Source organism: Sinocyclocheilus grahami, unplaced genomic scaffold (assembly GCF_001515645.1).
Source record: "Sinocyclocheilus grahami isolate Dianchi unplaced genomic scaffold, SAMN03320097.WGS_v1.1 scaffold38.1, whole genome shotgun sequence".
In the NCBI taxonomy this organism is placed as follows: Eukaryota; Metazoa; Chordata; class Actinopteri; order Cypriniformes; family Cyprinidae; genus Sinocyclocheilus; species Sinocyclocheilus grahami.
This window is the reverse complement of record NW_015505217.1, coordinates 66,084-80,862: the sequence shown is the minus strand read 5'-3', so window position 1 is coordinate 80,862 and position 14,779 is coordinate 66,084. Positions and strand designations below refer to the sequence as shown.

Here is a 14,779-nt window from a genome sequence, read left to right as displayed (position 1 = left end):
GTGATGCAGTCTCTCTCAGCACATAAATGGCCACCCCTAGTGCGAACTCAGTGTTGAAATGAATGAACAGGGTTGTAAAAAGTGCAAAAGAATGACTAGAAGCTCTTTTTTCACTGCTTCCTCCTCTTTTTCTTTGGTGCTTGATTTTTCTCGGAAACCTGAGAACCTTCAGTCTAAAGAAAGAAATAAAGACACCATTGAAGATGAAGAGCCCAAACCCACAGCACTGTCCGAGTATGAACATGTTTAAACAAAGACACACCTGTTGGCTTTGATCCTGCTGCTGTTCCTGCAGCGCGGCTTCCAATGTGGCAGCATTGATTCTGAAGTCTCTGGAAGTGCTCAGTTTCATGTACTGCATCAGATTGACCTGTTTAAAAAACGTTTAGAGATGTGCCTTCAATTTTTTTCGGTAACACGTTGTTGTATATGCTGTGCATATAGGCAAAAACCTAAGAGACTTGGATCCTCCAAGAAATACCTTGGATTTCTTGGAGAGAAGAATGAGAAACTTCTCATACTGTTCAATGTTGAAAATGAGATTTGGGATGGCTTTAGTCTCACGGAGGACTTTAGCCTAGAAAAGAAATCACATCAGATGCACAAAACATTTTCAAGACTTGCACTCCAAAGCCTAAATTGTTACCAAATATTTTCATTTAAAAAAATTAAAAATCCAAAACATTTATTCAAAATGCATTTTTTAGTCTCAGGGAATGAATCTTAATAGTTCCTACTGAAGCAGCTGCTACCGCCTCATCTTCTTTCTTCTTCTTCTTCAATTTTTCCGGGCCTCCTGCTGTCAGCTCTCCACTCTGTACAAATGAACATGATTTAATAATGTGTCAAGGACAGTGTGGTGAAGGTAAAAAAAAAAGATCATTTTCAGGTACACACCTGTACATACGTGATGAAACAGTAACACTGAGGAGTGAGATGAGACCCTGACAGCTTCACACTTAATTTTTGATAAGTAATACGCATTGCTAAGGACTTCATTTGTACAACTTTAAAGGCGATTTTCTCAATATTTCGATTTTTTTGCACCCTCAGATTTCAGATTTTCAAATAGTTGTATCTCAACTAGGGTTGGACGATGTCAACAGCGAAACATCGTGATGGACGATGACATCGGGGGGCGGGGCGGGGTTTGGGGTGTGCCCGAAGTGTGAAACAAATAACTCGTTCTATGGAGCCACTAAAAGGTTAACCGCTTCCTAGCGGTAGCCTGTTGCATTACAGTACATGAAAGTTAACTTACCACATATACAGAGAAAGGAGAAATGTCTGATAGGACGATGGCGAATGATTTGCAGATCTTGAGCACCAATGACAAACATCTAATCTTGTCAAATGTGTGATCAATCGAAAGCGGTTTCAATAGCGGCTCCCTGATGCCTGCAATTTATATACAGTCGCCTATACTTACCCAATGATATAATTGCTAGAAAAAGTATTCAATTTTCAATCAGTACTTTCAATTTTCAAAATAGGCTCATTTTGCTGCTTTGAGAAGATCAGAGGTCACAGTACCTGATCGATGTCTCCCAGCTGGCTGTGTATGTCCTGGCACATCTCCCAGAGCAGAGACACTGGGCTTTTATACAGGACATGCAGGTTGAACAGCAGTGACAGCAAGCCCTTAGTGAGAGAGATGTCCTCTAAAAGAGAGAATATCTTCATAAGAAACCAGTGAAAGTAGGGTTGGGATTAGGGCTGCCCTCTAATAGTCAACTAATCGTTAGTCGACCAGAAGAAGCTTGTAATAAAATTTTATTAGTCGCAGAAAAAATAAATAAAAAAATCCACAGGCGAAGTCGCGCATTCCGTGACGGACAGATCGTTAACAGCTGGTCTAGGGTAATACAGTACATTGGGCAGGACATCCAAACGCTCGCCTATCATTCATCGACCTCAAATATGTAATCGAAATATGTAAGTATTAGCAACTTAACATGGCCTCTCAATCTAATGTTAACCTAGAGAAATGTACACTATAGTGTCTGCGGAGTTTGGAAGCTAGTAGCGTGCTCACTGCAGGACAGATGGAGGTGCCGGTGCGTCACTTGCTCTTAATCGTCCGTAATTTTTGGTCATACAGATCAGAGTAATACATCTTTAAAATCTGTAAAGACTCTACGTTTATTTGTGTGCATTCACAATAACAACAAAACGTGCTTTTGTAAAATTATGAAAGCAAACATGATGCGCTTTCGGCCGTCTCGGTCTCTGTGAACTTGAGCGAGACAATCCGTGAATATCTTTGCCTTACAGACATTAAAAATATATCTATAGAGTGAAATGTCTACTTTCAAATGAACCAATTCAAATGGAAAACAAATAGCCTATTCTCAGATCAATCCGTAAGAAACATGCATACAAGCGCGTCCACTACTGTGGAGATGACAAGTCCGTGTCGCTGAGTTCATCTCTTAATCCGAAAACAAAGAAAGCACTAGTTTATCAAATTATTAATTTAATAATAATTTATGCATTTAGCAGATGCTTTTATCCAAAGTGACTTACAGTGCAGTCAGGCTATAAATTTTTTACCAGTATGTGTGTTCCCAGGGAATCGAACACACCTTTTGCGCTGCTAACGCAATGCTCTACCACTAAGCCACAGGAACACATAACATTATTAAAATGTTAATGCAGTCTTACTGTTTTTCCCTGACAAACTCATAATCATTACTTCTGTGGTGCGCTGTGGCAAGCTTTATGCATGTACTTGAGCGCATATTAGGCTATGTAGGCAATTAAAAGCTCATTATAATGATTTAAATGGTTTATTAATAAACGTGCGGTTAGTCAACTAATGCTTCAAATGAACGACTACTAGTTGACCAGAAAAATCCTTTTAGTCGAGGGCAGCCCTAGTTGGGATATAAAATTATGCAGCATTGTGAATATTTGATCATATTTCCTAAAGACTACACTATTGCCACAATGCTGCATTTCAATGGTTTGAAAGCCTCTCAGCAGCCTCAAATAAAGGTTTCATCTTTGTATCTGGACATGAATCACTTACCGAAGTTGGTTTCCTTACAAATTTTCACAGTCCAGGTGATCATTTGCACAAACTGCACACAAAAAAAACAACAAATGCCACATTGAGATTCCTGACAGCTAATACTGAAAAAGTATGGGTGTTTTGAAGAACTACCTGCTGAGAGGAAGGATTGAGATGCCGTGAGAGTACGCTGAGGATGCTGACCAATAACTGAGCTTCTTTACTGTTGAACTCCTCCTCTCCCCCACTGAGCTGGTTCATCAGCGCTCGCTGTACAGAAAAGAAAATGTATAATATTTGCCAGTGTGTTTTGGACAGATGGACTGATAGAAAATGAAGCTGGTACCTGAAACTGGCGGATGTAGAAAGCGGTTTGCTCTGTCAGATCAGACCCTTCACCCTCTGCCTCTCCTTCCCCGGAAACATCTTTAAGACCGTTTTTTTTGTGTGAAATTAAAACGCCATAAACATACATAAGTATTATGTAGAAGTGACAGGAGTATTAAGAGGCCCACCGAGAGATGACAGGAAGTTGCTCATGCGTGTCGGGTATCGCTGTAGCACAGTGGTGAAGACTCGCAGTAGACCCTCCAGACATAGTAAGGACACACTCTGACCTTTCTCCTTCTTCCCAGCATCCTCCACGGTCGACGGCACGTTAGTGTAGCGCCACATTAGCACACTGCATGCAGGGAAAGGCATGCATGAGGTTAATAATTGCAGCTTCGTTCAGGCACTGAACCCGTGTGCAATGAAATACACTGCTCAGTAACATAAGCCTTGACCTGGTGATGTCACAGAGGTGGCGGAAGGTTTTATCAGGGCTCTGTCCCTCCGGCCCGTCTGTGTGTCCCGTCTCCTCCAGCTGCTGTATCTTCTGCAGAGCCACACTTACAGAGTAGCGCAGGAAGTCTCCGCTTGAACGCAACACAGACAGGCTCTCCTCACGGCTCTGAGTGCTGTCTCTAAAAAAATTAAGAAATTCATAATTTTTCATAGTGATAATAATACAATTTGGATTGATAATTTATTGAACATTTTATTTTTATTTTTAATATATTTTAAAATGTAATTTATTCATGTGACGGCAAAACAAAATTTTCAGCAGCCATTACTCCAGTCTTTCATGTCACATGATCCTTCAGAGATCATTCTAACACGCTGATTTGCTGCTCAGTTATTAATAATGGTGTTGTTATTAATGATATTTGTGGAAACCGTGACACATTTCTCAAGATTCTTTAATAAATAGAAATTTAAATGAACAGCATTTATTTGAAGCAGAAATCTTTTGTAACATTATAAATCTCTTTACTATCACTTTTGATACATTTAATAATTTCCTACTGAAAAAAAATTATTAAATTTTTTCCCTAGACATTTTTTGCTACAATAGAAAACAGATATTTCAAATATATTTCACAATTAAAGTTTTCACTGTATTTTTTGATCAAATAAATTCAGCCATGGTTAGCATAAGACTTCTTTCAAAAACATTAAGAAAATCAACAAACCCTGACTTTTAAATGGTAGTGTATATGTTCATGTAGTCACACGCTCAAACTGTACCTGAAAAGAGCAGTGAGCAGTGTGGAGATGAAGCCTAGAGACAGCAGGCTGCGAGAGGTTTTGCTGGACATGGGGCGTCCTTTCCCTGCCCGTTCCTTTAGGATCTCAGACACCTTATGATAGCGCTTGAACAGCTCCAGTATGTCCTCAAAATGGTTCTTACTGCTCAGCATGTGCAACACAGAATATGTTAAACACATCATTTAAGATGTAAAAGTAATCAGAAACAACACTTTCACAAACACACACTTGTAATTGGCAGTGATGAAGTTGTACTCCATGAGAACCTCATTCAGTCCCATCACCAGCACAGCATAGATACTGTTCTTCACGCCAACACTGGAACTTGTTGAAAATTCTGCACACTTATCCTAAGACACATTAAATGAGACATGAAAAATGTAGTATTGTTAGTCACAGCATCCCCCTTTTGACCAAATGTACAATACAGTTCAAGGGCCAGATTTACTAAATGGCAAATTAGCGTAATTCCATAAAAGTGCCGATGGGAAGGGAAAATTCTGCATGTGATTTACTGACAATGCACACATTAAAGAACACAACGCAGCCAGATCATTTTCATAATGACCAGCGCAATCTACCAAGAGCAGCGCAAATTACCGACCTGCTTTAAGACATGCTTTTTCTGGGCGTTAAATAATGGCGCAAATACCAGTAATTTGACAAGCGCAAACATTAGTAAATTGTGTTGCGTGATTCATTTTAATACTCTCCTCCCATAAATTTTGCGTCTGAAAGGGAAACTCCTGGAAAAGCATATTCAATAAGGTCAAGTGCAAAAATAACTGTGTCCACACCTTTTCAGGGCTAATTCTTCACTGTGCGTCTTTAGTAAATCCTGACAGTACTTTTTTAACGCCAAAAGAGGTTAGTAAATTAGATTAGTAAACCTGGCCCCAAGAATTTTAAACCGGTTTTCTGAAATTTTTATTCCAAGAAAAACCAGCAAAGGTGGGAATTACAACGCACCAACTCAAAATCCTCCAGTTCGCTTTTAATCATGCGCTTCGTTATGCTTTTCAATATAGCGTGCAGTTCACTTTGGACTCCACCCTCCTCATCTTCGTCGTCATCATCATCGCTCACATTGCCACCTGACTGTATGTTCTGATTCCACAGCAGGCAGTGAACCGTGCAGCACAACAAGTGAGCCTGGAGAAACCAACATTAGCTGAAAATTCTTATGTGATCAAGTGCATCATATCAATGTGATTGAGGCATCGCATCAGTACCAGAGGCTCCTGGATGAAGACCTGATCTCCATGTGCGCTGATACACGACTCCAGCTTCAGAGGTGGAAGCAGATCTTGCTCTGGTTCAAAGTATCGCTTTAACTGGTAAACACAAATCATGAATGGATCAGTACTGTCAGTTAGTCAGAGCAGGAAGGCATAAGAGCTCAATTTAGGATGATATACACGCACTTGTGACAGGAGGGTCTGCATGATGGAACTCGCCAGCTGAGAGTTACGACGAAGGACATCATGGAAACCCTTTCAAATCAAATGCATCACATTCTCAGTACAGTGCAGATGGATCACTGAAACAGCTGTATTGTTTCACTCCTGTAGGGGAAGTGAGAGGGTCAGACCTCATAAAGCATGAGCCGCACATCAGCCTGCTGGTTAAGGCAGCGGCGTAGACTGCTCAGGATCTCCAGACAGAAGGCTTCATTAGCGGCAGTGTTATAGCGCGAGTGGACGTCCGCCTGGACCTGGACGAGTCAGAATCATAATTACAATAACACAAGAGTATGTAATGAAAACTGCATTGCACATATGTCTGCAGATGTTTATTGTTCACCTGGCTGGATGTAATGGCCTGACTGGCCTGGCTGGAAGCTAAACTCCCCAGAATACGAAAGTTCTTCAGTAGCAACAGGAAGCCTGCCACTGCTGACTTCCTGCCATCTAAATTACTTCAGAGAAAGGATAAGATTTATTGGGACTTAGTCGTCACTTGACACAGAGGAAAATACATTCGGATGCGTGGACCGTTTCTTGCTATACCTAGAGAACATGGCCTTCCGGAGGACCAGGATGAGGGCATCCTTCATAGACATGCTCACTTTGAGCAGAGGCTGAGCAGAGGAAATGTTAAACATATCACACACTTGATCATGTGACAGCAGCTCATACTTAATATCATGTGGGTTGAGATGTTACCTGCACAGCTTTGAGGAGACCCTGAACAGTGCTGAGGGGCAAGTAGGAGAGCTGATCAAATGTTTCTGTGACCTTAGAGGAAGATTCCAAGAGGATCATGGGAGCAGACATCACAATGCTGGAAAGAAGGTCTGTGGAAGCGATGTAGTTTAGAAGATCAGATCAAAATACAGAAATGAATGAAACTTCTATGAATAAGCTTGAATAAATATCAGCAAAAAGACGACTTCTGACCAATGAAATGGGTGACAGGTGAGGCCGTTTTAGTCACCAGTCGGTTCAAGACTTGTTCTAGAATCTCCCCTCTGATTGGTTCATGCATCTGTAAAAAAACGAAAACACAAAGAGTTGGCTTCTTGTCACATATTTGAAATATCTGGAGCATGCTTTAAGTAATACAACTGGAAGAACATCGGTTGACCACTATACTACACCATGAAGCTCTCAAGGAGAACTTGTCCACCAAGTCGACATGCTAGCTGGTTTGGCGTTTTAGCCGTACTTGATGTTCCTTCTGTGACCTTCCCAAATGCCCCGGCTTTAGGCCCAAATGAATCCATAAGTATAAACCCCAGTTGCACCAGACCTTGAGTGACATGATCCCAGCCAAACACGCTGCAAATAAACATTGAACAAATTGAACAAATCTACACAATAAATTAAGGAACCCAAAATCACTGCAGTTTAACCAGACCTGTTTTTGACGGTGTCTAAAATCATGTTGGAGATGCTGTTACACTGAGGCAGCAGTTCCTGCAGAAACTTAGAGCTGTGCTGAATCTGATCATCCTTGAAGTTCTTAGTGATGGTGCCCTTCAGGAACTCAAATACCTGAGCATTATGGGTAATTTTAAGAGTGGCACAAAGGTTTGAGATGGTAAAACCACTGTTTTTAGGCAATCACGGGCACATTTGAAAGAATTTGAAACACTCAATGTTTAAATGCACACATGATACGTAAAAATGCTGTCCTGATAGACAGTTTACTAGGTTTTAAAAGGAATAATGAAACAGAGACATACCTGCTCTTCGTACCGTTGTATGCGAGCCACAGAGAGCAGCAGAGCAATACTGAAGGGACACAACGGATCACTGTGGGCCATCTACAAAAGAAGACCAACAGCTAGCACACAGATACTCAAAGAAAAAGTTATGTGAAACAGACAGACATTCACCTTAAGATTTTTTAAAAATTCCCTGCTGAGCTCATGGTCAAGACGAATGGCAAAGACAATGTGGAGGATGACGGTTCCTTCTACGTGACGCAGCTGATCCTGTGGTATGGTCTGCACCTCCACATCTTCACTCCTAATACAGACACATATATAAAAATGATCTAGGTCTCTTTATTTTACATGCCAAGTCAAATGAAAAACGAATCGAGCAAGTGTCCTACTCACTCTCCATTCCTCTGCTCCTCTTTCTGAAGTTGGTCTTGCTTCTTGAAGTAACTGATGATTCCCTCTAGAACCAACTTCTTACAGCCCTGTTGATTAAAAAAAAACAAGAATCTGACCATATAAACACACTGTGTACTTTTAAAACTTATGAGCTATAAACCGACCTTGGCTGACAGCAGCAGCAGCTGATAGATCAGAGGTGGAATCTCCTGAAGATCCAACTTGAGGAACATCCGTAGAATCTTCTCAATCAAAAACTGAAGCTCCTCAGCAGATAACGGAACATCCCTAACACAAAATATACAGTTTTCTTCGTGTTCAAGACAAAAGTGGATAACTAGCCAGTAAATATGTCATACCTGAACATGGTTGTAAGGTGTATTACACACTGTGGATCCCATCTGCATGAATTGGAGATATGTTAGTTCAATGCAGAAGACTGACTACCTTTTGTGTTCTGAACTGGTATTACTTGGACAGCAATGTCACATTTCTTGATTTTTGTCTTTATGGATTACTAATTGAAAACCAATATTAAAGCACTTAAAATTGAGATTTTACCTGCTAGAGCAAAGACTGTTGATCAGCTGTTTCTTGTATTCATCTCCACTTAGCTCACCTGAAGTAAAAAAGTAAACTTGTATGTATGCTACTATTTAATACAATTAAATAAAAATCAATAAGAAACCAAGCAAACAAACCAGTCTTCAATCAGAAATCATTCTGATATGCTGATTTGGAAAATTCAAGTCAAAAAGGCTTTAAAAAAAGTTACAAGTTTTTTATCTCTACGCCAGAAGTCTTTAACCCAGATTTACTTAGTTAACATTACTTTTTGAAAATATAAAATGTTTGCTGTTTTACCCTACAGAGCGATTTCCTTTTTAACAGAACAGTTTGGGCTTAGCAAATAGCAACTTACCTTTCCCATAAGCCAATGCTTCTGTAGCGGCAAGAGCTGTTAGAATTGTAGGGAAAAGTTCCAGGGATCTCCCACTATTCATCTCACCTACTTTGATGGCATCCACATATAGAGACGCTAACGTGGCTAATGCGTGACCAGGTAGACTGTGTGTCTATGGCACAGAAGAAGAGCATATTACAAAGGTACAGTATTAACACCAAGTTCAACTCGTCCAAATCAGGTTTTTGGACTTGAACCAAAGATTCATTAACTACAAATAATAAACCATTTAGAAAACACACTTAATTACAGGTTCCGTCCTCCAGATCAACCCATGATTCGAACCTACTGGTTACCAGCCAAGATGATAACCAGTGCATTGCTATTAATTTGTATACGGTATGGTAAGCAACTCACCTCTAACATCAGAAGTCCAATGATATCTGATGCCACTTCCGTCTGCAGGTCTCCAGATTCACACAGTGGAATACAGTGCTTGTACACAAGCAGTCTGCGGTTAGCGCCATGCGAAACACTTACCGGTGAACCTAACATCACAAACACAAAAACACAAGTTTGATGTTCAGCTCTGCTTGATGAGGCAGCACAGAGTTAGTACAGATTAAACACATACAAATGAAATAGACTTAAAACATGCTACCTTTAAATATGGCTTTGATCAGGATGCCTGTGTCCTTCCCTTTCAGAGCACTATTAGTAAGCATGGTTGTGAGCTTTAGAAAGATACAAAAAGCACATTTAAAAGTGCATATATCTGCATAGAATTTAAAAATGCTACCTTGTACATGACATTTCAGACTATTTGCATATCAGTACACACATTAAACACAAACCTGATCATCAGACAGCAAAGCGAGATGCTTTTGTAGCTCATCTACACCATCACTCTCCGATAATGATAGGATTTTATCCACCGTAACCTTCATATTAGACATCTACGCACACTGACCTGTCCTCTCACTACATCTAAAACAGTGTGTCCACTGTCCACAGAGAAGGGTTCAATCATTCATATGCAAAAAAATGGATAAAAATGTTTTTTTAATGATGAAAAAGAGCTTGTTCAAGAATGAATCTATTTGGTAAAATCATGTAATACTGCGGCGGATTTAGAAGAAATCGGAAGAAATAGAAGCAGGCAGAACTACCCTTTTAACAGTCAAATGGGACTGTTTTCTCTGTTTTCTTAGTGGCAACAGGTGAAGTCAAAATATTGAATGAGTACAAACATTTGGGCGATTTCTATAATTTACTGTTTATATTTTACTAAGGAGTGGATTATGGATTTTCTTGACATATAGGTGAGTTGATATTAGATGGAATGGAGCTCTCCATTCATTTACAAATTATTTTATTTATCATAGTCTGTATCTGACACTGTTTGATGTAGCTATAAGTTCCTACTGTATACTGACACATGCTGCTGAGTTAAGAATCGGAAATATGATTATGTGTCGTTGATTGTCAGTTATGAGAGCAGTTATGTGATTATATGTGGCAATATTGTAATATTGTATTGTTGCAATATTTATTTACTTTGATTAAATTACTCAAGCATTGACAAAGCATATATTTGGTATTGTATGGTATAGGCCTATAGTATAATATTATATACAAGTACATAAGGTTTAGCTTTTTAGGCTAGGACTTTCAAAGCCTTCCCAGTAAACTTGGTGGTTAAAATTTGGACACATGGTCTTGGGATATGCATAGCATCTTGACTCCCATAAAGTATCTGGAAATGCACATTTACAGTAGAGGTCTACAGTTGCTTTGCTTTTACATTTTTTTCTCTTAGTTTTTTCTTTGACTGGTGGACACAAAAGCCATTTCTAAGCACAGTTGAGTATGAGACTACAACTTAATTGTCAAATGTTTTTGAAAAAAAAATGGAATGCAATGAACTTTTTTTTGTTGCTGGTTAACTTCTTTATTGTGTTGAACATTCACTTATTTCATCAAAATTATACAGAACTTTCATTATACCAAAGAAAAGACCAACAATAGATAATTTAAACATGTAAGATCATATTTAAAGTGAAAACCCTAGCCCTAGAATAAAAGCATAAATTCCTTGCCGTGTTCCTTATTTCAAATATCCCTTGTCTTAAGTAATTTAGCTCACATCAACAATAATCAAAGGAAAAGCTTTAAGGTCAGCATCTTTTATCACGTCTTCAGGCCTATCAGTCTACACACTGTCTAGCAGTGCATGTGCAGCTGTCAATGTAAATATAGTCATGAACAACCTCGCTGTCATTGGCACACTTCAGCGTCACTTGTCGATGGCTGACTTTCTCCTCTTGGCAACAAGAACAGATGTGCATCATGCTGTTCTTTTCCATTGAATACCTGGAGATGAACAGTCTTGTTAGCTTTTTTGTAAAGCAAAATAGCACTGTATTATTAAAATGGAGGTGTGGCTGTGGAGGAAATGCTAATTTCTTTTAGCTGATTTTGTAATTATGAGTTATCCGATATGGTAAAGTTAATGAAAAATCTCAGATTATTCTGCTGTGATGATTTTTGAATTTTTGAATTTTGAATGTTAAATAATGCATTCTGATGAATAAGAGTAAAATATTAAAAAGAAATGAAATTTACTATAACCATACCAGCTAGTCACATGGAAGTTTTGCTGTAGCAATCGGTTCAAATGTGATTGTTGTTAGTCATGTGAAATTATTAAATAATCAAGGCTGTACACAATTTTCATTTTCTATTATATGTGCAAGTGCTTTTACATTGATTGGGTGCCACAGTGACCACTGCAGGACGTCACTTCTATGGGGTGGATGGACTTGCAGTCATTTACATCCACATGGGTTGTGTTCTTCAAAACAATGCAAGTCTTGGGCTCACCTAAGATATTTGAGAGAAAAGTAAACTTTTGACTCGAGAATTGTACATATGATGCATTGTTTTATGTATTACATAATCTTCCTTAATCTTTAGTTGAGGGAGGTGATGACAAAATAATTAATTTGTCAAACATTATTGGTCAATCATTTTGAGCGAATGAATGGACAATAATTAAAGAGTTTCTTACAGATCTTGCAACATCCATCTGCATCATATCTCTCAGTTCCCTATATGTAAACAGTCATACATTTCAACATTAGTAGAAAAAGTAACCAAACCATACAACAGTCAAGTTGTTGAAGCAAATCAATTATTGGTGATGTAATGTTTGTGAATAAAGCATACCAAATATATAAAGTATATATATATTTGACTTACAGGCTCACAATCATCTGGATTGAAGTCAGGGCATTTTGGTGTGATCTTCTCTGTCACAAACAAGCCATTCATTTCACTGCAGGAAATATTCTCACAATTGTAATGTTTCACTTCTCCAACCTAAAAGAAAAAAGGAAACATGCTTCATGAGGACTGAAGAACAGAGAAGGTTTGTTGACTGGTGAAATAGATGGACATAGAAAAGTTTGTGAATGTTTTAATATATACCTGGAGAGTATGTGTGGTGTTGTCCGGTGCAGTATAAATGCAGCTGATTTGCTTGCATGTTCCACAGCACTCTCCTTCTTGTTCTACACGCTCAAAGCCCTTGGAAAATCAAAAGAGTACTAGATTGTAGTAAATTCATCAAATTGAACTTGATCTTTTGAGACACTTGATGTACAGACTGTAACTACCAGAACTCAAAACTTCCTCCTCAGTCCCAAAGGGCTTTACTAGAAGTTCAGGCAAGTTCAGAATTTATAATATAAATCTATCCTAATGTTTCATATTATAATAATAAGCATCAATTGTAATTATTACCTCAGCACAAGGTGAACAGACTTTATTTACACATGCCACAGAATGTAGTTGGGTCTGTGGGTCTTTATCCATTTGGCAGTAACACTCCAAACAAGGCTCCGTAGGGATTTTAACTCCAGGCTAAAAAGTGAAAGTGAACCCATCATTATAGAAAAGTTTATGGATTTAGATAAAGATTACACATTCTTCTGGATTCCTTTTTTAACAGTGAAAAGCATATAATGTAATGTGATATAAATATGATATTTTTGACATTTCCTGTTTGTTAATGTTACAGTTAGCATGAACATATGAACCCAGCAGCTCACCTGGTACTCAGTGTTATTGTGCACACATACATCTTTGGGCACTGAATACAAAAAAAATACAGTCAGAAATTGTTTAGAAAGTTAAAGAGCTTTAATGTAATTAATTAGCAACTGTTGTAGTAGTATACTTTGAAGTTTAATAGTAGTTGTCTGGGTATGAAATTAGAGACTTACCACATGGTGGACAGCAACTGTCCTCAGGTATCTCTGCTGCTAACTCATATCCCACATCACATTTCATAGAACACTGGCTGGTATCACACACTGAATAGGCAGAGGAGGCATTATGTAAGCATTATGTAAATTATTCTGAAATGTTTTATTGGATTTTACACGTTTACAGCTGGTTCTAATTCGATGTGGTTACACATTCAGATAAAATGTGCTTTGAAACCTTTATTTCACACAGTCTGAATGTCTACTTTGGGGAAGTTTCCTACAGATATTCAACTAGATTTCCCCCCCCCATCCAAAATTGGATGATGAAATTCTATAATGAAATGAAGCCTGGAATTTTGGAAGAGGACTTTGGAGAACTACACTGCTTCTGACACTGGCACCCACTTTCAAGAAAACATTTTTAACTGGACATGGAGATTGAATATGAAGTTCACAGTATGATTTTCAAATCTATTCCTTTACATTAACATTACGCTGCATTAATTTACTATTAAGATTTTAGAAAATAATTAGCTATTGATCAGAATTTTTCCCTGTATTTGTGGCCTAAATGATATTTCAGGAAAGTTGAGTTGAAGGTTGTGTTGTAATCTGAAAACCTTTAATTGATAAATCATGCACAGTTAGATCAGAAATTTGTACTAGGACAGTAAATGAGGTCAGTTTTGTTATCATGTTTATTTAATTTAGTCTGTTTAGCTCTCTGATTGTCATTGTACTTGATTACTCACCACAGGTTGGACAGCAGTTTTCAATGATGCTTTTGTATTCGTGGCCACAGGGCTCTATGGTTGGACAATTCATAGGCTCTTGAACAACACCAAAGCTCTCAGTGGAGCATTTGTATGTTGTGCAGTTCACGATCCATGTATCTCCTGGCTATAGCAGAGGAAGTAAGGTAAAGATATGGGTATAATATGGGGTAGAATGTATTCAAATGCAGTTTTTACTTTGACTGAATGAGTAAATTATCTGTATACAGCCATTTTTTTTGCAGTAGTGTAATGGTTAAGCTCTGCTTTTTACACATGTGTAAGGGGGTAGGGGCAGGACTAGAGTTAAAGGCACAATATGCAATTTTCGTGGCTAGAGGGCACGTATTCAAAATAAACAAATAGACAAAGGCGTAGTTTGATGACGCCGTGACTGAGTGTGGAATCATGGGAGTTGTTGTCTTCATCCCCACAGCCGATGCAATCCGACGGGACTCGGGTAGAAATCATGTTCATGGATGAGCTAATGATTTATTAACGTAGTAAAATGAAGCAGGGTGAGACTGAAAGTCGTCGAAGCGAAACGAGGCCGCTGAACGAGCGTGATACATGGCTCGAAGCAGCGGACCTTTTATTATGCCACAGTCGACCGCTTCCGCTCCTTCCGGTCGTGCGTATGTGGGGGGGGGGGGGGGAGGGGCT

General features: G+C 38.8%; 2 protein-coding genes across 2 annotated transcripts in view; both read right to left on the bottom strand.

The window, feature by feature from the left end:
• Nucleotides 1-91: 91 nt before the first annotated feature.
• LOC107581845 (Fanconi anemia group I protein-like) lies at nucleotides 92-10,040 on the bottom strand. Its single transcript, XM_016267518.1, has 33 exons — nucleotides 9,927-10,040; nucleotides 9,734-9,806; nucleotides 9,490-9,620; nucleotides 9,091-9,244; nucleotides 8,730-8,787; nucleotides 8,528-8,569; nucleotides 8,333-8,456; nucleotides 8,169-8,254; nucleotides 7,944-8,076; nucleotides 7,791-7,871; nucleotides 7,463-7,599; nucleotides 7,203-7,383; nucleotides 7,003-7,090; nucleotides 6,769-6,899; nucleotides 6,613-6,683; nucleotides 6,407-6,521; nucleotides 6,195-6,317; nucleotides 6,028-6,096; nucleotides 5,836-5,937; nucleotides 5,573-5,755; nucleotides 4,832-4,953; nucleotides 4,583-4,744; nucleotides 3,799-3,978; nucleotides 3,529-3,695; nucleotides 3,360-3,439; nucleotides 3,167-3,283; nucleotides 3,032-3,083; nucleotides 1,534-1,661; nucleotides 898-963; nucleotides 738-815; nucleotides 482-577; nucleotides 263-370; nucleotides 92-173 (listed from the first exon to the last, which is right to left on the bottom strand). Exons 1-33 carry the CDS (start codon nucleotides 10,026-10,028, stop codon nucleotides 111-113), a joined length of 3,603 nt encoding a protein of 1,200 aa, XP_016123004.1. The 5' UTR covers nucleotides 10,029-10,040; the 3' UTR covers nucleotides 92-110.
• Nucleotides 10,041-11,001: 961 nt separating this feature from the next.
• The window catches only part of LOC107581843 (mucin-2-like), a 31,064-nt gene continuing 27,286 nt past the window's right edge, over nucleotides 11,002-14,779 (bottom strand). The window contains exons 39-44 of the mRNA XM_016267517.1: nucleotides 12,877-12,953; nucleotides 12,562-12,660; nucleotides 12,334-12,453; nucleotides 12,143-12,182; nucleotides 11,838-11,955; nucleotides 11,002-11,445 (exon numbers count right to left, since the gene is read on the bottom strand). Of these exons, the coding sequence (XP_016123003.1) occupies nucleotides 11,280-11,445; nucleotides 11,838-11,955; nucleotides 12,143-12,182; nucleotides 12,334-12,453; nucleotides 12,562-12,660; nucleotides 12,877-12,953 (620 nt within the window). The 3' untranslated portion in view covers nucleotides 11,002-11,279. The remainder of the gene's footprint in view (nucleotides 11,446-11,837; nucleotides 11,956-12,142; nucleotides 12,183-12,333; nucleotides 12,454-12,561; nucleotides 12,661-12,876; nucleotides 12,954-14,779) is intronic.